The 22,288-nt window shown below is 46.8% G+C and overlaps 1 protein-coding gene across 1 annotated transcript in view; it reads left to right on the top strand.

The window, feature by feature from the left end:
- Positions 1 to 22,288, top strand: part of LOC115092020 (protein NPAT) — a 187,246-nt gene that overhangs the window by 37,354 nt on the left and 127,604 nt on the right. Inside the window, 2 exon segments of the mRNA XM_029602466.1 lie at positions 437 to 477; positions 7,851 to 8,081. Coding sequence (XP_029458326.1) covers positions 437 to 477; positions 7,851 to 8,081 — 272 coding nt within the window.

Here is a 22,288-nt window from a genome sequence, read left to right as displayed (position 1 = left end):
ACCTCTATCACATCCCCTCAGCCTACTCTTATCTAAGCTGAAGAACCCTAACCTCTTTAGTCTTTTCTCATTGGGGAGCTGTTGCATGCCCTTTATCATTTTGGTCGCACTTCTCTGTACTTTCTCCAGTGCAACTATATCTCTTTTTGAAATATCTTTTGTAACTCAGTCATACATTGTGGTTAGAATAGACTGTTGATGCAAATAAAATTAAGTCTGTAGCTATATGTTTTACGGCCTTTTCCCAAGCTTTCTCTCGTTTAATCCTGCTGCAGTACTTTAGTGCATTAACTGTGTCTTGCTTCAGATATTTTCCTGCATTAACTTGTGCCAGATTTTCCCATTGCATGTGTGCCCATTGTGACTGACCTACACTCTGGGACCTTTTTAATGTTTAAAATACTATACTGGTCTGACAAAATGTCCTGTTTTGTAGGAGCATGCAGAAGAATAAAGTATTTTCTGTTCATCAAAGAAGTAAGTATTGGATTTAAAAACAAAAAAAAAGTTATGTAGTACTGTGATCTAGATTAGGAGTTCATTTTCTGCATTACTTTGAGGTATCTACCCCATAAAGAAAGGAAGAACAGCTTTGCAATTCAGTGCTTCACGAAGCCAGTTCTCCAGAACCCCCAACAGGTTTGATTTTCAGGCTAGCTAAAATATATATAAATCTGTTTTGTTTTGTTTTTCAAATGATAAATGTGTCTATTCTGAAAACCAGACTTCTTGTACATATTAATCTTGGAATGGATTTGCTCTAACTCAATTGTAGGTAACGTTGTAGAGCCTCATGAATCTGTTTTAAAACTGCAAGAGGTTTGTTTCTGATATTGTAGTGAGCTATGGTTTTGCCATCCGCAGCTGGAAAAGAGTTGTCTTATCAGTATAGGGCCTTTGAATTCTGATGCATTTTATATACATAACTGAGGCATGGAGTACATAGCTGGTTCTGCTGTTGTACTGAACAGTGAGCTATGCTTTGCATCATGAGTTCAGTTATGTTTCTGCTGGTCTGAACCATGTAGAATACAGTGTAAAACATTTAGACGATGTCTCCTTCCCTCCAAAAAAAAATCTTCTTTTGCTCTTCATCCACTGATGTTTGTATTGGTCTGCTGACAAAAGGAATTGGGGTCTCCGTGCTGCGCACCTCTTTTCTATGCATTAGGGCCAGTGTTTCTTGCAGTGCAGCTGAAGCCTGACTGAACGGCACTAGTGATCATGTGGCAAATTTCTCTGATGGAGGGGACTGCAGTGAAGCTTGAAAGGGCCTGTGTAATTGTAGTCTGAGCCTAAAATCTGTCCGCAGTAACTTTTAATCTTTGAGTCTCTCAATGTTTATTCAAATCTAAAAAGAAACTAAAAACGCTTCTATTCAAACAAGCCTATCCAGAAGAGATTCCCTTCCACCCCATCCCTGCACCGCCTCATGGTGATCTCAACTTCCTTATATTAAGGAACTAATTATACTGTTAACTTATGCTTGTTCCTGTTACGTTAATCTTTCTTTCCACGCTGCTCCTTGTTATCCCCCTCCCGGTTCACTTTCCTTGTTAACATGTATTTTCAAGCCTTTTGTTCAAATGTAAACCGGTATGATGTCCCCACTAATACTGGTATATAAAAGTTTCTAAATAAATAATTGTGGATTGGACTGTGATGCCAGAGGGCTGAGGTTCCAAGCCTGATGATATAGACCGTGGCTAGCTAGGTCATCCTAGTTTGCTCTCCTAAGGGTAATGACCACTAGAGGAGCAGGAAGGATCATGTATCCAGTACTCAGTGTGCTATTCCAGCTGAAAGGGTGAGTTAACATTTGATACTGGTTAAGATGGCCCCTTACGAGAGAGAAATCATTAACAAAGAAAACCAGAGCTATCCTAGTTTTTGAGGAACAGTTAAACTCCCATTTTTCTTTTTACATTTGTTAAAATGTATCTATAAACATATACCATTTAAAGTGTGTAAATTTTAGACATTACAAAAAAAGCAGCTAATTATCTGTATACCTCTCTTTCTCTAGGATAAAATCTATCTAGTTAGTCTTTATAAACGTTTAAACCACACACAACCTAATAGGTCATTTTATGTCAGCTGTACATATTACCACAGACTACCTTTTCCCCCTTCAGTAATACTCCTACGATATCATAAACAGTCAGGAAGGAGTCCTTTGCAGTGGTAACAACCATGGTGTGGTGGAGAGCAGTACAAAATGCTGAAACAATTTTGCTCAATAGGTATTGTGGAGTGATGTAGAACAATGGAACATTCTTGCTCAATGTGAATATACAAATGCTTTGGCATGACCTAGAAGAACAAAAGAAGAGTGTTTGTCATATCAAAGGTGCAGAAATACTAAATGGGATGGGTTCTCATGAGTGCCGATGATCTTTGGGAACCAGGAAGGGGGGTTATTCACAAGATGACTTCCATGGATTGCTTTTAATTTTTTAATTATTTTTTTTTTTAATTTTTGCTGAAGTTTGATTCCTAAAATGTTTTATGATACTGTAGGAATATTACCAAAGGGAGAAAAGGAAACCTGTGGTAATATGTATAGTTGATAAAAGATGTATTAAGCTATATGTGTTTAAATGTTTATAAAGAGGCTTTAACTAGTTAGATTCTATCCTAGAAAAATAAAGATATACAGATAATTAGCTGCTTTTTTTGTAATACTAAAGTAGTGCTTCCCAACTTTTTTTTTTTTAAATTTCTCGGCACACCTAGCAACCTCATCCCACTGGCATCATCGCCTTCTCCCATCCCTTGGCACTATCACTATCTCTTCCCCCATCATAATCGCCTCTCTCCCCTGGCATCATTATCTTCTTCCCTTCCTTCTCCCCCACCCCCTGGCATCATCATCACTTTCTCTAGCCCTCATTCTCCCCCCCCCCCCCACCATCTGGCATTATCATTATCACCTTCCCTCTCCCACCATCTTCCCCCCCCTCCCCCCTCTTGCATTATCATTGCCATCTCTCTCCTACTCCCCATCATCGTTGCCTTCCCTCCCTCATCTCCTGGAATTATTATCCCCCTTCTCTCTCCACTTTCTCACCCCTGACATCATCATCAAAATCTTCCCTTCTGCCTCTCTCCCCCCATGCTCTGGCATCATCACATTTCCCTCTCTCCCTCCATCACTTCTTCTCGCCTCTGGCTTCATCATTACCACCTTCCCTTTCCATCTACCCCACTCTTTTACCTCCTGAAATTATCAACTTCTCTCTCCCTCCCTATATTCTGTACCTCCTGCTATCATCATCATGCTTTTACCTCTCCCCCACTACCTGCCATCAACTTTCTTTTTCCTTTCTCTCTCTCCCCCACTCCCAGGCATCATCAGCACCTTCCATCTTCCACTCCATCCCTTGCATCATCAGCACCTTCCCCTTTCACCCCTCTCCCACACCTCCTAGTATAATCACCTTCTCTCTCCACCTCCTCACCCCTGGAATCATTACTACCTTCCCCTTCCTTCTACCTCTTTCTCCCATCCCCTGGCATTGTCACTTTCCCTCTCCTCCACCTCCAGGCATAAACATCTTCCACTACCTCTTTCTCCCCCCCCCCCCCCCCCCCCCAATATCATCATTTTCTCCTTCCATCTTCATCCACTTGGCATCATCTTCCCTCTGCCCTCAACCCTGGCATAATTCACTTTCATTTGCCTACATCCCCTGGCATCGCATGCCCTCTCTCTCACTTCCTAGCATCATCAATTTCTCTCCCTCAACCTCTGGCATCATCATCACACTCCCTGCCCTTTTCTCCCCCACCATCATCATCTTCCATCTTCCCTCACCCCCCCTGTCATCATCTTCTCTTCTCTTGCCCTCCACTCCCTGGCATCACCTTCCCACGGCCTCACTCCTTGGCATCATCTTCTTTCCTATCCCTCCAACTCTCCTCACCTCTTTGAAGCATCAACTTAACTCTAGCATCATCAACTTTCCCTGGCCTCATCACTTTTCTTTCTCTCTCCCCCCCATACCCGGTGGCACATTCAGCTGTCCCATTCCCCAATCCTTGAACAGCAGAAGTCTGGAAACACTTATCCACTACTGCTTCTTCCTCCTTTGCTAGCGTCTCTCTGCAATCAGAACTGCACAGGGCCAGCAGATCTCACTAACCTGCAGAGCCCTGTGCAGTTTCCATTGCATAGGGGAAAGCAGGAGCAGCTGCTAAGCGCTGGTGGGAAGACATCCTGCAGGCCCAGAGGAAAAGTCAAAATAAAGGCTGCAGCCACAGTGCAGTATTGTGCCGTAGCACGCCAGTTAGGAAACGCTGATCCTAAGTGTATTCACTGTTCTATGGTATGTGTTTATATTTATAATTTTGAGAACAGTTTTTATGGTTTTTGGGTTTGATTGGTGGATACTCAAGTTTATTTATTTCTTATCAAATATGACCTAAGTGATGTACAATATTCCTGATATGCGAAGGAACAGAGAGAAGAAACACCTGGATGCCAGGGAGTAAATGAGGCACTAGTGGATCTTTAAGGGTGATAATATACAATCTGGAACCTGTCTATTGTGAACTGACTTACAGGCCGATTTTAAATAAAAGGTGCGGGAGAGCTGGCACTCCGAGTTGAGCACCCACTCTCCCGACATGTGCCCAGGCACCTCTCCTGGGCACATGATTCTGTATTTAAATGAGGCACTAGGGATAATAGCCCATTCCTACCGCCTCCTTATTGGAGGAAGAGGCGACTGTCAGCAGGTCCGACAACCGACGCTTAATTTTACCGGCGCCAGTTGTCAAACCTGCTGACAGCCACGGGTTTGGAAAACGGACGCTGGCAAAATTGAATGTCCATTTTCGAACTGCTGATTGGGCAGTTTTGTGTTTTTAATTTTTGGATCCTCCGACTTAATATTTATTTATTTATTTATTTAACGTTTCTTTTATACTGATGACCGTTCGCACATCGCATCGGTTTACAGTGAACAAAAAACCATTGGGCAGAGCCCTTACATATAACAGATAACCTAGTGAACTAGGCAACATATAAATAATTTTTGGGAGGAGCCCTTACATAAAACACACATCAATGATTAGATGCTATGGGTATATGCTATGGGATTGAACTATAACAATAACTATATACAGATTAGTGCACAGTACAAAATCGGCAGCATAAAGGCGTTCATACCAGGATATCAGAGTAACATTGGTAGGGTAACATTCGTAGGGGGGATTTATGTAATAGGGGTGTGATGGAGTAAGCTTGCTGGAAGAGCCAGGTTTTAAGTTTCTTTTTGAAGGCAGGGGTATAGGTCTCAATGCGAATATCATGGGGCAGTGAGTTCCATATAGTGGGGCCGGCAAGAGAAAAGGCTCTGTTAATAGTGGAGGAGAGCTTAAAAGATTTGATAGATTGGGCATGGAGTGTTCCTTGGAGTGCTGGGCGTCTAGGTCTCATGGAGGTACGGGGTAAGAGGGGGGGTTAAGCCAGTAGAGGTTGGAATTTAATAGACTCTTGTGTATGATCGAGAGAGTTTTATGAAGAATTCGTGACTGTATAGGGAGCCAGTGTAGTTCAATAAGTGTGGGGGTGATGTGATCCCTTTTCTTTGTGTTGGACAATATTCGGGCGGCGGCATTTTGTAGGAGTTGGAGTGGTCTAGTGTGTATTGCAGGAATGCCAAGTAAGAGCGCATTACAATAGTCAATCTTCGATAAAATAATAGCTTGAAGGACTGTACGGAAATCATTGAAATGTAGCAAGGGTCTGAGTTTCTTTATTGTTTGCAGTTTAAAGTAGCAATCCTTTATGATGGATTTGATGAATGGTTTGAAAGAGAGGTGATTATCAATAATAACTCCTAGGTTGCGAGTGTGTGAGATGGGAAGTTGGTAGCAGAGTAGTCAGGAGGGATGTCTGGGAGCGGTTGCTTATTAGATATGATTAAAAGCTCAGTTTTGTTGGAGTTAAGAGCTAGGTGCATGTCCTTTAGGAGCTGGTTGATAGAGGAAAGACAGGATTCCCAGCTGTGTAGAGCAGTTTGGATGGTGTCCGAGAAAGGGAAAATGATTTGTACATCATCAGCATAGATAAAATGCTTAATGTGTAGATTAGTGAGAAGCGTAGTAAGGGGAAGCATGTATATATTAAACAGGGTAGATGAGAGTGAGGAACCTTGGGGAACACCTTGGGGGAGACTGATGGGATCAGATTCATTATTGTCCATAGTGACAGTGAAAGTACGATTTTGGAGATATGATTGAATCCAATCAATGGCCTTGCCAGTGATCCCAATATTTCTGAGTATGTTGAGTAGGACATAGTGATTAACTGTGTCAAACGCAGCTGAGATGTCAAGTAATGCGATAAGGTAGGATGATCCTGAGTCGGTTCCTTTGATAAGGGTATCGTGTAGGGAGAGGAGCAATGTTTCAGTACTTAGATGCTTCCTGAAACCATATTGAGTAGGAGGGAAGATGTTATTCTGTTCAAGGTGATCGGATAGGCGTGAGTTCACTAGCTTTTCAAGAACTTTAGCTAGGAGGGGTAGGTTGGACACCGGTCTGTAGTTAGAAAGGGTGGTGGGGTCAAGGTTGGATTTTTTGAGTAGTGGTTTCACTATGGCTTGTTTCAGAAAATTCGGGACAATGCCATGCTCTAGGGAACAGTTAAGAATATTTGAGAGGGGTTTAGCGATCACATTGTGTATAGAAAGTAGAAGTTTAGAGGGGATAGTTTCAGAGGGGTGAGTGGAAGGTTTCATTTTCTTAAGTATGTTCTCTACTTCCAGGGAGGATGATGACTCAAATGAAGAAAGGGAGCTAGGGGAGTTGATGCTGGGAAGAGAGATATTGAGGTTGTTGTGCGAAAACTGTGCTGTGATGGATGATACTTTGTTTTTTAAAAATTGCGCTAATTCGTTGCAACGGTTTGTGGAGGATATAGCTGATTGTTGCGTGTGTATGGGAGAAGTCAGGTTAGCAACCATAGTGAAAAGAGCCTTGGGGTTGTATCGCAGACCATTTATTTTATTGGCGTAGTATTTCCCGTTTGGAATGTTGGATAGAGTTTCTATAATCATGCATGCGTTGATAGTAGAGAGTTTTGGTTGCGGGGGATTGGAGTTTGCGCCATGACCTTTCTGTGGCTCTGAGTTGGATTTTGAGATTTCTGAGGAAAGGAGTGTACCAGGGTTTCCTATTTTTTTAAATTTAATATTAATATTAAATATTATATTAATATTAACTTAATATTGCTGGGATATTACATCGGAGGGTGTACAGAAAAGCAGAAAAGGTTTTGCTCTACCTTCATTTGCTGGAGACAGAGAAATATTGAAGAGCAGCAGGTAGCACACCAGGGTTGTTATAAGGTGGTACTTGTGAAACTTCGTTTCCATCTGCTGGAAGGGAGGCAAAACCCACGAGTCTGGACTGATCGGGGTACGTACAGGAAAGAAATAATTCCCATAGAGTAAATAGTATTCCTGCAATAATGTAGACAGGTGAATAGAAACTGCCCTACCAAGGATTATGTGGAATGCTTATAGTGCCAATAGATGATTTTGCTTATATATTCAAATTTCCATCTCCATCCAAGGGTTGAACTATAGCAGAAATCCCACATCTAATTTGCATGGAATGCATGTAACATTCCTGGATTGGTATTAGGAAACTCTTGCAAGATTTAGCCAGGCCATAGACACTATCATGAGGAAACTGTGCACAATATTATGTTTTGTGAGTATGGGAAAACATGATGCCTCCCTGCAGAGTGCAAACTGTATATTGGAGGTTTAGCTCTCCTCATCCTTCAGGTCTAGATTTCTTATGTCGTCGCTTCTATGGTCTTCCTTTATCCCCAGCACGAACCCGAAATGGCCTTGCAAATGTCAGGCAACAGCAAGCTTGGGAAGCTCTCACAACTTATGCCATCTCAGGGTTGCCCCCTCTGTCCCAGAATGCAGAACAGCAACCACCACCTCCTGTGCCAGCGACACAAATCATCCAAAGATCTGCAAGTCAGGCAAGATCAAATCCTTTGCTCTTCCATCAGACCTCTACATCAGACAGCACACCATCTAGTGACATAAGTGGTAAGTGATCGATTATAGCCAGCGGAGTTGTCCTGAACAATGTATGTATAGAAGTTATCTTTTATAAATCACTTGCCCTCAATATGAATAGTTCCACAAGTGTTGGTGTAGGGGTTGTGTTTGTCTATACGTAGTGGCTATTGAAAGTCTATACTACTTTCCAAAACAACCTTTTTGTTGCCTTATTTCTGGAAGTAAAATGTATTAAATCGTGCTTGTTCCACACATCTATGCATCCCACTCCACAACTGCCAAGTGGAAAATATATTTCAAAATTCCTTAGAAAATGAAGAAATGAAAACCTGGATTAGTTTGCTTGGCTAAGTGTCCACCTCCCTTGAACTTCTGTAGCAATCCTAAATATTAAAGCTCTGATGTAACTCATCGCCTTTAAAAGCACACACCAAATGAATTGGCCCCACCTGTGTTAAAATGTACCAGTTGACATGACAGAATAAATTCAGTAGTTCCTGCTTATTTTCTCTGCTGGGTAGTAAATTTGAAAGCAAAGACCCAACCATGAATATCAAGGAACTGCCAAAAGAGCAATTGTGGAAAGACACAAATCTGAGGATGGTTAGAAAAGATTTGCGAAGTCTTTGAATATCCCTGCAAATATGGTCAAGATGATGATTAAGAATTAGTAGGTGTAAGACACTGCCAGGACTTTGCCTCGATCTTGCCTTTCTTCCAAACTGGATGACCAAGCAAGAGGAAGACTGATCAGGGAGGCAACCAAGAGGCTAGTGGCAACTTGAAAGAGCCAAGACTGGTCAAAGTGTGCATGTAATGACAATACTGAAACCCCACCACAAATCTGGCCTGCACAGTAAGATGGCAAAAGGAAAACCATTATTTAAGAAATCCCAGCATGAATCCCATTTGAAGTATGCAAAAAAACACTTTGGGATAGTGTAGCCATGTGGCAAAAGGTTTTGTGATCTGATGAAACAGAATATTTTAGTTTGAATGCAAAGTGTTACATTTGGCAGAAATCTAACCCAGTACATCACCCAGATAACACCATCCCTACTGTGAAAAATGGTAGTGGCAACATCATGTTATGGAGATGTCTTTCATTGGCTGGGAGTGGGACACTTGTCAGGTAAGAAGGGACAAAAAAATGGAGAAAAGTACAGAGAAGTCCTTGAGAAAAACCAGCTGCCTTCTAAAAGAATGCTAAAAATGGAAGAGAAGTTCACCTTTGAGCAGGACAATGACCCAAAGCACACAGTCAATGCTACACTGAAGGAGCTAAGGGGAAAAAAAATAAATGGAGTGGCTCAGGTAAAGCTCCCCTCAATCCATTTGAAAATCTGTAGTATGGCTTAATACGTAAATGCTCTCCAAGGACTTAGAACACAGGAACATAAGAAATTGCCATACTGGGACAGACCAAGGGTTCATCAAGCCCAGCATCCTGTTTCCAACAGAGGCCAAACCAGGCTACAAGCACCTGGCAATTACCCAAACACTAAGAAGAACCCATGCTACTGATGCCAGTAATAGCAGTGGCTATTCCCTAAGTCAACTTGATTAATAGCAATTAATGGACGTCTCCTCCAAGAACTTATCCAAACCTTTTTTAAACCCAGCTACACTAACTGCACTATCCACAATCTCTGGCAACAAATTCCAGAGCTTAATTGTGCGCTGAGTGAGAAAATAATTTTGTCTGATTAGTTTTAAATGTGCTACTTGCTAACTTCAAGGAATGCCCCCTAGTCTTTCTGTTATCCAAAAGAGTAAATAACAGATTCATATCTACACATTCAAGACCTCTTTCTACAGTGCAACTATATCTTTTTTGAGATGTGGTGACCAGAATTGACAGAGCTTGAACAGTTTTATAAAGAAGAAGGGTCTAATACTGACAAATTTAGGTGTGCAAAGTTGGTGGAGACCTGTCCCAACAGATTCATAGTTGTAATTGCTGCTAAAGGTGCTTCAACCAAGTATTGGCTTTTTTGGTAGGGGGAGGAGGGTGGAAATGTATCCAGTTGGATTTGTTTAGTTTTTTTTATATATGTATATGCTGCCCCCCATAAAACATTTTCCTTATCTTCCTGCCAGACCAGTGCTTACTCATGAGTTTTCCCTCCTCCATAGATGCCAGAGACAGAGGACATGCCTTTTTCTCTTGTGACATTACGTTCAGCTATGAGGGAGGTGTGGCCTTACCCAGTAGCCTTGTCTCCAGCAGTTGCAGACAAGTGAGGACAGGTCTCTCTAGTCTGCTTCCACGACCCTGGTTGGTCCTCAGCATGGGTAGAGCAGTTTCTAGGGACTGCTCTACCAAGTAGTTATCTACTCCCAGATAGAAAGTGAAAAAAACCTTTTTCCTGTACGTACCCGGATCAGTCCAGACAGTGGGTTGAGCCTCCTTTCCAGCAGGTGGAGACAGACTAAAACTTGAAGGATGCCCTATATCAGGACAGAGCCTATCCTCTACCCCTTCAGTATTCGTCCGTCTCCAGCAGGTGCAGCATCTCCCCTTCGGTTCTCTGCTGTAGGCTAGTCAGCCTCTTCTTTCTTTTTCGGCTCAAGCAAGTAGTTCTTTTATTCCCGCTTGTTTTAGAAATAAAGAAAAAAAAAATCTATGAAGGAAATTTTGCCTTCTTTTAGTGCATTTACTGTTTTTGTGTGGGAGACGTCCGTCTCCCAGCTCTTGCCCGGCTCAGGGGGGCTTTGCCCCTTTTGCAGGAGAGGGTTCCCTGCATAGTCCTGAGTCCGTGGATGCTTCCAGATGTGGGGACCGACACTCTCTGGGCCTCGTTCCCTCTCTGGCTGCCGAGAGGGTTTTTCACCCGCAGCTGCGCTCAGTAAAAAAAAAAAAAGGAGTTTTGAAACTTTTAAACTTCAATACGTTGCAGGTACTCACCTACCTCTAACTTATTTGCAGCAGTTGACCAGCTTTTTTATTTTTTTCTGGTCAGAGTAGGGCTAGAACCGGCAGCCAGCGAAGCAGAAGGCAGCAGGTTTCCCGTCTGCTCTCTCCTGCTGTGCAGGCTGTCAATCAAGCTTTTTTTTACTTCAGCTGCGGCTTAGCTATGTCCCGTCTGGCAGCCTGCCTTTCTTGTGGGCTGCCCTCTTCGCGTTTTTCGCTGCAAGGCCTCTGTACTGCTTGCCTGCCGGGTGGGGAAGGTCCCTCCTCGGCAGGACAAGCAAATTTAGCCCGGGGCTCCACTCCTCCCGGCATGGCTAGGCCTTTCCCGGGTCGGCAGAGCCCGGGAACGGCTGCCATCTTGGATTTTTCATCTGCGCCAATCTCAGTGCTCCTTGGGGCTGGGAGGCCAGATTTTTTTGATTTAACCCCCGATTTGGCCCCCGCGGGTGCCCAGGAGGGGGGTCCTGACCTTCCCTTGCCCCCCCCCCCACCCCGCCAAATCCAGGGTCCCTTTTTCAGCGGATTTCATCCTCCTCATGCACAAATCTTATCTAGCTAGCCTGCAGGAGCTGGACAAAAGCCGCCCCCCCCCCCCCCCCCCCCCCCCCGCCAAAAATCCCTTGCTCAGCGCCGTTGACCACTGGACCGGCTGCGGAGCCCCAGGGACCAGTTCGGGTGCGGGTGGTCCCGGGGTTTCCCCCTCCCCGGTCTCTCCCGTGTCCTCGGACCCTGCTGCTTCCTTGGATTCGGCGGATGCCCCCCCCCCCCCCCCCCAGAGGGGGATGACTCTCCGTCTTTTTTGTAAGGAGGAATTAGAGCCCCTCCTCCCTTTTGTTTTGCAGGAGCTGGGTCTGGAGAGTCCCTCCGTGGATAATCTCATGGCCTCGCTCCCTAAGGATGTGAACCCGGTTCTGGGAGGGCTCCAGGCTCCGGCCTTGGCCTTTCCCTTCCACCCCATGCTTAAGCTCCTTATCCTGCGGGAATGGGAGGCTCCTGAGGGTGCGCTTCTGGTGGGGCGTGCGATGGATAAGCTCTATCCCCTCCCGGAGGAGGGCTTGGAGCTGTTGCGATATCAATCTGTGGATTCTTATGTTTCTGCAGTGGCCAAGCACACCACGATTCCGGTGGAAGGTTCCACGGCCTTGAAGGATTCACAAGATTGTAAGCTGGAGGCTCACCTGAAGCGCATCTTCGACGTTCTGGCCCTCGGGGTCCGGGCGTCTTGCTATAGCAGTCTCATGATGCGAGCGGGCCTCCAGTGGGTCCAACAGTTACTCTGCGCCCGGGAGCTTCCGCCAGGTGAGGCAGAACAAGCCGAACATCTGGAGGCAGTCACCACTTACATATCGGACGCCCTTTACAATCTGGTCCGTGTCCAGGCGAAGGCGATGGTTTTGGCAGTGGTGACCCGGAGGCTCCTTTGGCTACACCACTGGTCTGCTGATCAGTCCTCGAAGACTCGGCTGGGCATGCTGCCCTTCAAAGGTAAGATGCTCTTTGGCGAGGATCTTGAGAAGCTTATGGACTCCTTGGCTGACAACAAGGTCCATAAGCTCCCAGAGGACCGCCCTAAGTCTTCCCGATCCTTCGCGGCCTCTCGCTCTCGCTTCAGGGGACAGCGGGGCGGTTCTGCGAGGGGGTCTTCTCGTGCGCAGTCCTGGTCGCAGTCCTTTCGTGGCAGACGGCCCTTTCACGAGGACCAGCCTGTGCGTGCCGCCGCTAAACCTGCCACGCAATGAAGTTCAGCGGACCCATTCCTCGGTTCCTTACCTCGGTGGACGCCTTTCCCTGTTCTTCGAGGAATGGGTCAAGATCACGTTGGATCAGTGGGTCCTCGACATTATCAGAGATGGGTACGCTTTCGACCTCGCCAGGGAACTTCCAGATCTTTCTTTTCTCGCCTTGCAGCCGGGCCAAGAGGGACGCAGTGGTCCAGACTCTCTCCAAGCTTCTGGATCTGGGAGCGGTGGTCCCAGTCCCAGAAAGGGAAATTGGCGGCAGCCAGTATTCTATTTACTTCACCGTGCCCAAAAAGGACGGGTCCTTCCGCCCAATATTGGACCTCAAGAGGGTCAATCGGGCTCTCAAGATCCCCCACTTCCGCATGGAAACCCTGCGGGTGGTCATTGCAGCGGTCCGCCCCGGAGAGTTCCTTGCTTCCCTCGATCTCACAGAAGCTTATTTTCATATTCCCATTCACCGCGACTATGAGAAGTATCTCAGATTCCACATTCTCAACCAGGACTTCCAGTTTCGAGCTCTCCCCTTTGGCCTCGCGACCGCTCCTCGCACCTTCACGAAGGTCATGGTAGTAGTAGCGGTGGCCTTGCGCCGGGAGGGGATTCTCGTCCATCCCTATCTGGACGATTGGTTCATCAGGGCCAAGTCGGAGACCTCTTGCCGGCGGGCGGTGGATTGCGTCTTGGAGCTCCTTGCTTCTCTCGGGTGGATAGTGAACTTTTCCAAGAGCAAGCTTCAGCCCTCCCAGGAGTTGGAATTTCTGGGAGCCCACTTCGACACCCTAGTAGACAAGGTTTTCTTACCTCGGGCGTGAGCCCTCAAGCTGATCGATCAGGTCCAGACTTTGATTGCCCTACCCTCCCCGACAGCCTGGGATTATCTCCAAGTCCTGGGATCCATGGCTTCTACCATCAACCTTGTCCCCTGGGCTTTTGCTCATATGCGTCCGTTACAGAAAGCTTTGCTGTCCCGTTGGCAGCCAGTGTCGGAGCAGTTCCACGTGGTCCTTCCGTTCTTGGATTCTACTGCCGACGAATTACAGTGGTGGCTGTCTGTTCCTCATCTTCTGCAAGGGATGCCTCTTCAAGCTCCACAGTGGACGATAGTGACCACGGATGCCAGCCTGTTGGACTGGGGTGCGGTCTGCCTTTCTCAGTCCACCCAGGGAACATGGTCGCAGACTCAGTCGCGCTGGCACATCATGGCTCTTTTCTGTTCTGCCATGTGGCCTCTGCCCCTGGAACCTGTTCCTCTACTCCCGAAGAAAGTATTGGTTTCTATGTTTGTCACAGGACAAGCAGGTTGGTAGTCCTCACATATGGGTGACATCATAGGATGAGCCCAATCACGGAACACTTTTGTCAAAGTTTCTAGAACTTTGACTGGCACTTAGTGGGCATGCCCAGCATGGCACTAAACCTACAGCCAGCAGGGGTCCCTCTTCAGTCTTCTTTTTTCCGCACAGCAGTAGCCACGTGGGTTAAGGAGCTCCACAGAGATTCCTAACAGGAATTTTCCTCAGGGAATTACTAAAAACTTTCATACCCTACAGGGGTCTCTCCTTCGAATTTTTTGACACCGCGGCACTCCAGTAAGTTTTTACCCGTTTTCAGTCGATTCCCGTCAAGTTTGGCCCTCGCGGCCTACTGGCCATTGACCGTACCGTGGCTAAATTTTTTCAAAGGCCATGGCGTCGGGGTTCCGTCGGTGCCCAGACTGTACTCGCACCATGTCCATAACAGACCCGCATAAAGTCTGTGTAATGTGTCTCGGGTGCGAGCATGATGTCCTGACTTGCACCAAATGTACCTTAATGACACCAAAAGGTCGCAAGGCCAGAATGGAGAAAATGAAACTTCTCTTCTGTTCTCAAACTCAGACGCCGTTTATTGCATCGACGTTGTCTAAACCGGCACCGTCCACTTCGAGCCAGTATCAGCCACTGGCCGGTGACCATCTGGCATCGACGACTTCTCAGCCTTTGATGACCAGTAGAAGTCATCTCTCTACGATCCCCTCAGGACCGAGGGGATCGTAGAGAGAAACATCGGCATTGACACCGGAAGTCTCGAACCATCGATGAAGGAAAATCATCGACCTTGCCATCGTCCGAGCCGCCATTGAAGAAACCCTGTCCAGAAAAGGTACCGACCCTTTCTGCGATCGGGTCACAGAGGCAACCCTCACCTGAACGGATATCAGGAGCTGCGACTCCGCCTTCAACGGTGGTCCCTCCGGCTATGCCTCCTCCTCCTTCTTCCCTTCCGGAGCCGGGGCTGCTTGCTCCAGGTCTCCATGAAGAACTGGACCAGATGGTTCAGGAGGCCATCGATAAGGCGATGCACAGACTCCACGGTCCCGCAGCACCGATTTCAGCGCCGGTCACGGAACCGACCATCGATCCCATTTTGGCAGCATTGGCACCACTGCTCTCGAAGATGGAAGCGCTCATAGCCGCTTTTCCACCGATGGATCCTGGGTCACAGATGGCTCCAGTGCCTTCCCCGCTTAACCTGTCATTGGGAGGGGAAACACCGTTCTGCATTCCTCCATCGGGAGTCCTGCCGATGCCTCAACCATCGATGCCAATGCGCCCATCGGCGCCACCGATCCATCCATCGATGCCTTCATCGGTGCCTCCAGTATTTCCCTCGATGCCTTCAGATCCTAGACCAGGACCTTCAGGAATACCATCGTCCCGACCTCAGGTTCCTACAGGGACAGGTGCTGATACCTATGACACCTAGACTGACTATTCATCTCAAGACACCGATAATTTACCATCGCCACCTTCTCCTACTGAAAGTAGGAAGCGTTCTCCCCCAGAGGTCTTGTCCTTCATAAATTTTGTGAAGGAACTGTCTGAATTGGTTCCCTTCCAATTACAGACTGAGTAAGATGATAGGCATCAAATGATGGAGCTGTTACAGTTCCTGGATGCTCCCAAGGAAATAACCTCCATCCCTATTCACCAGGTTCTTTTGGATCTCCTCAAAAAGAACTGGGAACTCCCTGGTTCTGTTGCTCCAGTCAACAGGAAAGCTGATTCTTATTTGGTCAGTCAGCCCCAGGATTCCAGAAACCTCAGCTGGATCACCAATCTCTGGTTGTAGAATCGGCCCAAAAGAGGGCAAAAAGATCAAAACCGCATTCTTCCTTTCCCCCAGGTAAGGAACAGAAATTCCTGGATGTCATTGGCTGGTGTGTCTTCCAGAGATCTCCCGGATCGCCTCTTACCAGCTGTATATGACCCAGTACAACAGGGTCTTATTCAAGCAGATACAGGACTTTGCAGAGTCCCTGCCTCAGCAATTCCAGGAACAGCTTCAAGCCCTGGTACACAAGGGCTTCGAGGCAGGGAAGCATGAAATCAGATCCTCTTATGATATCTTCGACACTGCTTCCAGGGTATCTGCAACTGCTATTTCAGCAAGAAGATGGTCCTGACTTAAGTCGCTGGACTTGCGCCCTGAAGTACAAGATAAATTATCTGATCTGCCCTGCATAGGCGACAATCTTTTTTGGCGAACAGATTCAGCAGACGGTGGTGGAACTCAAGGACCATCATGAGACCCTTCGCCAGCCCTCTGATGCCCTCTGAGTATTCCTCCAAACAGCCTTTCAGGAAGGATAGTAAAAAGTCCTTCTTCCGTCCAAAGAAGTCCTATCCACCACAGTCTAGGACTCTTTCCACGAGACCTTTCCAAAAGGCCCAGTCTCGTCAACCACAGAAACAAAAGCCACAGGTAGCTCCTCAGCCAGGCCCTGCTTCTGGCTTTTGACCCCTGCATAGAGAGTAGCAGCCAGTTTCCACTGCCTCAGATACCAGTGGGAGGTTGATTGTGCCATTTCAACAGGTGGCACACAATCACCTCAGACCAGTGGGTTCTTGCCATAATCTCTCAAGGTTATCACCTGAACTTTCTCTCCATCCCACCGGACTCCCCATCTCTACCGACGTGGAGAACATCTGACCACTCGCTTCTCCTGGAGCAGGAGGTCTCCCTCCTCCTCCAGTCCAGAGCAATAGAGCCAGTGCCCTACTCCCAACAAGGCCTAGGATTCTATTCCTGGTACTTTCTAATCCCCAAAAAATCAGGCGGCGTTCGTCCAATTCTGGACCTACGTGCCCTCAACAGGTACCTCCACCGAGAAAAGTTCAAGATGGTAACCTTGGGTGCTCTGCTCTCTCGATCTCCAAGACGCATATACACACATTGCAATAACTCCACCTCATCGCAAGTTCCTGAGATTTCTGGTAGGCCCCAAGCACTATCAGTACTGAGTGCTACCATTCGGCCTGGCATCTGCACCAATAGTCTTCACCAAGTGCCTTGTAGTAGTAGCAGCCTTCCTCAGGACTCAAGTTGTTCACGTCTACCCCTATCTAGACGATTGGTTGATCAGGGCTCCCACTCATCAGGCTGCTCTGTCGTCCCTGTGTTTTACTTTACACACTCTGACTTCGCTAGGATTTCTTGTCAACTATGCAAAATCCTGCTTTGTCCCATCTCAAACTTTATCATTCATTGGGGCAGACTTGGACACCTTGCAGGCAAAGGCATTTCTGCCTCAACTGCGAGCTCTCACTCTCATCTCTCTCGCACACCAGCTACAGTCTCAGCAACGCATGACTGCACGCCACTTCCTCATCCTGCTAGGACACATGGCGTCCTCAATACAGGTTACCCCAATGGCCCACTTGGCCATGAGAGTCATGCAGTGGACTCTTAAGATCACAATGGACTCAGTCCGTCCAACCTCTATCGACCACTGTCCACATCACCGACTCACTTCATCAGTCTCTAGCCTGGTGGCAAAATCAGATCAATCTCCTTCAAGGCCTGCCCTTCCAGGCTCCAGACCCTCAAATAATTCTTACCACCGATGCTTCCAACCTCGGCTGGGGAGCCCATGTCGCCGATTTGCAGACACAAGGGACTTGGTCTCCAGAGGAAGCCAAACACCAAATCAATTTCCTGGAGCTTTGAGCAATCAGATATGCTCTCAGTGTATTAATGGTTTATTAAATTTTATATACCGACACATCGGACAGGCCTTCACATCGGTTTACAGAGCATGAATAAATCAGAGTATTTCAGGATCACCTTTACAACCAGGTCATCCTCATTCAGATGGACAACCAGGTGGCCATGTGGTACATCAACAAACAGGGAGGGACGGGCTCCTACCTACTGCGTCAGGAGGCTGCGCCCATATGGGCGGAGGCCCTCTCCCATTTGATGTACCTCAGGGCCACCTACTTGCCGGGAGTGGACAATGTGTTGGCGGACAAGCTGAGTTGCGCCTTTCAACCACACGAGTGGCCCCTCGACCCCACTGTAGCGGACTCAATATTCCAACGTTTGGGTTACCCCCACATAGACCTCTTTGCGTCACCTCAGAACCGCAAAGTAGAGAACTTTTGCGCTCTCACTCGCAGCCAACACTCTCAGCCAAGAGATGCATTCTCCCTTTCATGGACAATCGGTCTCCTATATGCATTCCCTCCACTTCCACTTCTCTCGAAGACTCGCATGAAGTTACGTCAGGACAAGGGATGCATGATCGTGATAGCACCTCACTGGCCTCGCCAGGTGTGGTTTCCAATTCTTCAGGACCTCTCCATTCGCAGGCACATTCCCTTGGGAAAGGACCCGCTTCTGATCACTCAGAACGACTGGTGCCTACGCCACCCCAATCTTCAGGCCTTGTCTCTGACAGCCTGGATGTTGAAAAGTTAATTCTTCAGCCACTTAACCTTTCGGAGCCAGTTTCCCGTGTCCTGATTACTTCACAGAAGCCTTCCACGAGAAAATGTTATCTTTATAAATGGGAAATCCAGCAAACAAAAAGAGAGAAACTAATTATACGAATTTCAGACAAATGCTCACTATATACTTTTTATCTTGTATCTCTTATAATTTGTACATTTTTTTGTTTATTTTTATTTTTCTATTTTTTATTATTTTGTATTTTAATTCCAACAACATTTTTAAGGGAATAAGTAAACTGCATCAGCAAGCCAGTCAGCATGTCTCCTCCATTCAGGAGAGAGCTCTGTCTTCTCAATCACTTGCAGTTACTTAAAAGTGTAGTTGACTCAAAAGCAGTCCTTATTGAACGCCAAAAGGCGATTAGATAGATACTGGCTTGAATGCAAAATGGACGGTATTGCAAAATTTTAAAGTGAAACTCATAGACGGTATTGCAACTATGGCAGGCTCTACTACGGCCGAAGTTTCGCTACAATAAGCTTCATCAGGAGCCAAAAATAACAAAATTTCATAGTGTTTACCGACACAGTGAAGTTCAAGCAAACAGGTCTGTCTCCTGCATGCAGTAAATTTGAGCAACCTTTCAATGTTGCGTTCTTTTCAATGTATTCACATTATTACTCTGTCACTTCTGATAGTTAGGACCCTCAGGTCTCCCGTTTGATTTCAAGATGTCCGGCTCGCCTACCACTCGATACTGTATGTAAATAGCTTGCAAATGCAAGCTGCGTCCAAGAAGCATCCGTGAAGCGTTAGGCCCGCGCAACCCATTTTACTGTATAGAGCGCTATACAGTATCCTGGGTGCGCTGGCCTAACGCTTCACGGACACGCTGGTATCTGTCATTTCAAATGACATTTGAAATGACAGGTACCAGGAAGTGGACAGTTCTCCTACGCTCGGGATTGCCAGTCCTCTCTCCCCTCCTCCCGAAGCAAGGCGTGTAAAGCAGCCTTGCTTCGGGAGGAGGGGAGAGAGGACTGGCAGTGTAAAGCAACGAAGCAACTTACTTTTCTTGCAGCCCCCCTCCGGAGACTGACATCGGCGAAGACGGACCGCGTGACGCCAAACGTCATGACGTCACGCCTTGAGCGGCCCAATTGCACGCACAGGGGCCGCTTTCGCCTGTGCAGGCATCCATCTTCGCGGGCAGCTGCCTCCGGGAGGCAGGGGAGCCGCGGTCCGTCTTCGCCGATGTCCGTCTCCGGAGGGGGGCTGCAAGAAAAGTAAGTCGCTTCGTTGCTTTACACTGCCAGTCCTCTCTCCCCTCCTCCCGAAGCAAGGCTGCTTTATGTGCCTTGCTTCGGGAGGAGGGGAGAGAGGACTGGCAATCCCGAGCGTAGGATTGCCAGTCCTCTCTCCCCTCTCTCTTGCTACTTTTTTTTTTTCGCTTTTTCGATTTTTTTTTTTTCCACTTTCGTTGCTTCGGGAGGAGGGGAGAGAGGACTGGGGCTGCCCCGGAGACCGGCACCCATGGATGCGGCCAGGGCAGGTGAGCGGGGGCTGGGGGATAGTTTGCCGCCTACCCTTACCCCTGCGTTAGAGGCAGGGGTAAGGGTAGGCGGTAAGTTAGCAGGTTAAACAAGCGGCAAAACTGCAGGTTAAAAAAGCGATAGTCGGGGCGCGCGTTACTGTATGGGAGGGAATAGCTAATTCGATCGTTTACATCTAATATACATGCCGCGGGCGTAAGGGGTTACCCGGTGATTTAAAGAGGTGGTAAGAGTGGGTTAAAGGGGATAGTGTATCGCCGGTTGGACTAATGCGGCTGAAAAGTAAGTAGAAAGTGGTTTAGGAGCAGGGTAACCGCAGCCGCACTTTACTGTATTGACCTGATGGAAAGTGATTTTTCTTTTGGCAATAACATCTGGTCGCAGAGTTAGTGAGTTACAGGCCCTAGTTACCTATCCGCCTTACACTAAACTTCTGCAGGACCGGGCAGTACGCCGCCCTCACCCTAAGTTCTTACCTAAGGTAGTATTGGAGTTTCATATTAATCTATTATACTACCTACCTTCTTTCCCAGGCCTCACTCCAATCCGGGAGAACAGGCTCTGCATACCCTTGACTGTAAATGGGCTCTAGCGTTCTACCTAGACCATACAGCTGCCCACAGGAAAAGCACTCAATTGTTTGTCTCTTTCCATTCCACCAAATTGGGGCAGCCTGTGGGTAAGCAGACTCACTCTCCTCCTGGTTAGCGGACTGCATATCCTTTTGCTATCAGCAAGCAGGCATTCCACTTCAGGACCGTGTTAAGGCAAACTCTGTGAGGGCCATGGCGACTTCAGTAGCACACCTACGCTCTGTGCCACTTCCTGACATTTGCAGGGCTGCCACCTGGAGTTCTCTCCATACTTTTACAGCCCATTATTGCTTAGACAAGGCCGGAAGGCAAGATTCCATCTTTGGCCAATCTGTCTTGTGCAACCTTTTTACAACTTGACGTACCAACACCCTTCCGCCTGCCCGTTAGGGTTCAGGATGTCCTCTACCAAATTCCTCCCAAATACTTGTGCCTATTGCACATCTTGAGTACATTTGGTACATTTCTTGGTCATCCTCGGCTTGGTACTCACCCATATGTGAGGACTACCATCCTGCTTGTCCTGTGAGAAAGCAAATGTTGCTTACCTATAACAGGGGTTCTCACAGGACAGCAGGATATTAGTCCTCACGAAACCCGCCTGCCACACCACGGTGTTGGGTTCGTTTTCTTATTTTATTTTTCGGCACTTCTTGTAGCTTTAAACAAGACTGAAGAGGGACCCCTGCTGGCGGCAGGTTTAGTGCCATGCTGGACATGCCCAGTAGGTGCCAGTCAAAGTTTTAGAAACTTTGACAAAAGTGTTCTGTGATTGGGCTCCATCCTGTGATGTCACCCATATGTGAGGACTAACATCCTGCTGTCCTGTTACAGGTAAGCAACATTTGCTATCTTTATTTGTTTTTAGAAATTAAAAAAAGAGGAATCTGAAGCAGAGAGGTTCCGGGGGAGTTACCTCAGCAGCTCGGGGAGCTCAGTGATGGGGTTTTTCAGTAGCTTCTCTGCCTGCCTTAGATGTAAACATATTACATCTAAGGGAGAGATTGAGTTTAGCAGCAGAATAGTGTTAAGGGCTATAAATATTGATGTATGTAGGTTTACATGTTTTTTGACATATGTTGAGGAGTTCTAGTGAGGGAATAATTATAATATTTTCAGAGGGGAATATTAAATATAAATGTTTTTAAAAAAAAATTAAATTGGAAAGAAAATAATTGTTTTAATAGATTTGAAATAAATTGTTTATATATTTGAAAGCTTTGATGTATGGCATTTGTCTGAAAGTTACAGTGCTTTTTTCTTTTCTCAAAAAATGTTTTGGGGGTAGTTTTGTATGTATGTATATATTGTCACGATCACGCTCCTCCGCTCAGCACGCTGTGGGGCTTTGCTGGGCTTCAGGCCTCCGGCTCGGCAGGTCCCGTCCACTTGTACAGCTCATGCACAGCACTGCTAGGGACTCCTCCCGGCCTCTAGTCAGAGTGCTAGGCCTAGTCCTGGCACTCCCAAACAGTACACAGAAAAAAAGGGCTTTATCACAAAAAGGGTTTAATGTAGTCCTGCAGCCTCACCGGCTGCAGCCCTGCAACAATGCCTGGTTGATCTTACAAACCCCAAGCCTAACTGCTTAGGTTCTCTTTAGCAAGCTCAGAGTTAAACAGCATTCAAATCATAATTTCCTTCCAACCTCTCTTAAACATCCTTGTATAAACCCAGGATTTACCATCCCCCAACCTCCTGGTTATTCCACCTCCAT

This window comes from Rhinatrema bivittatum, chromosome 5 (assembly GCF_901001135.1).
Source record: "Rhinatrema bivittatum chromosome 5, aRhiBiv1.1, whole genome shotgun sequence".
Lineage (NCBI taxonomy): Eukaryota > Metazoa > Chordata > Amphibia > Gymnophiona > Rhinatrematidae > Rhinatrema > Rhinatrema bivittatum.
The sequence above is the reverse complement of the archived record's forward strand: the minus strand, read 5'-3'. Positions and strand labels throughout refer to the sequence as shown.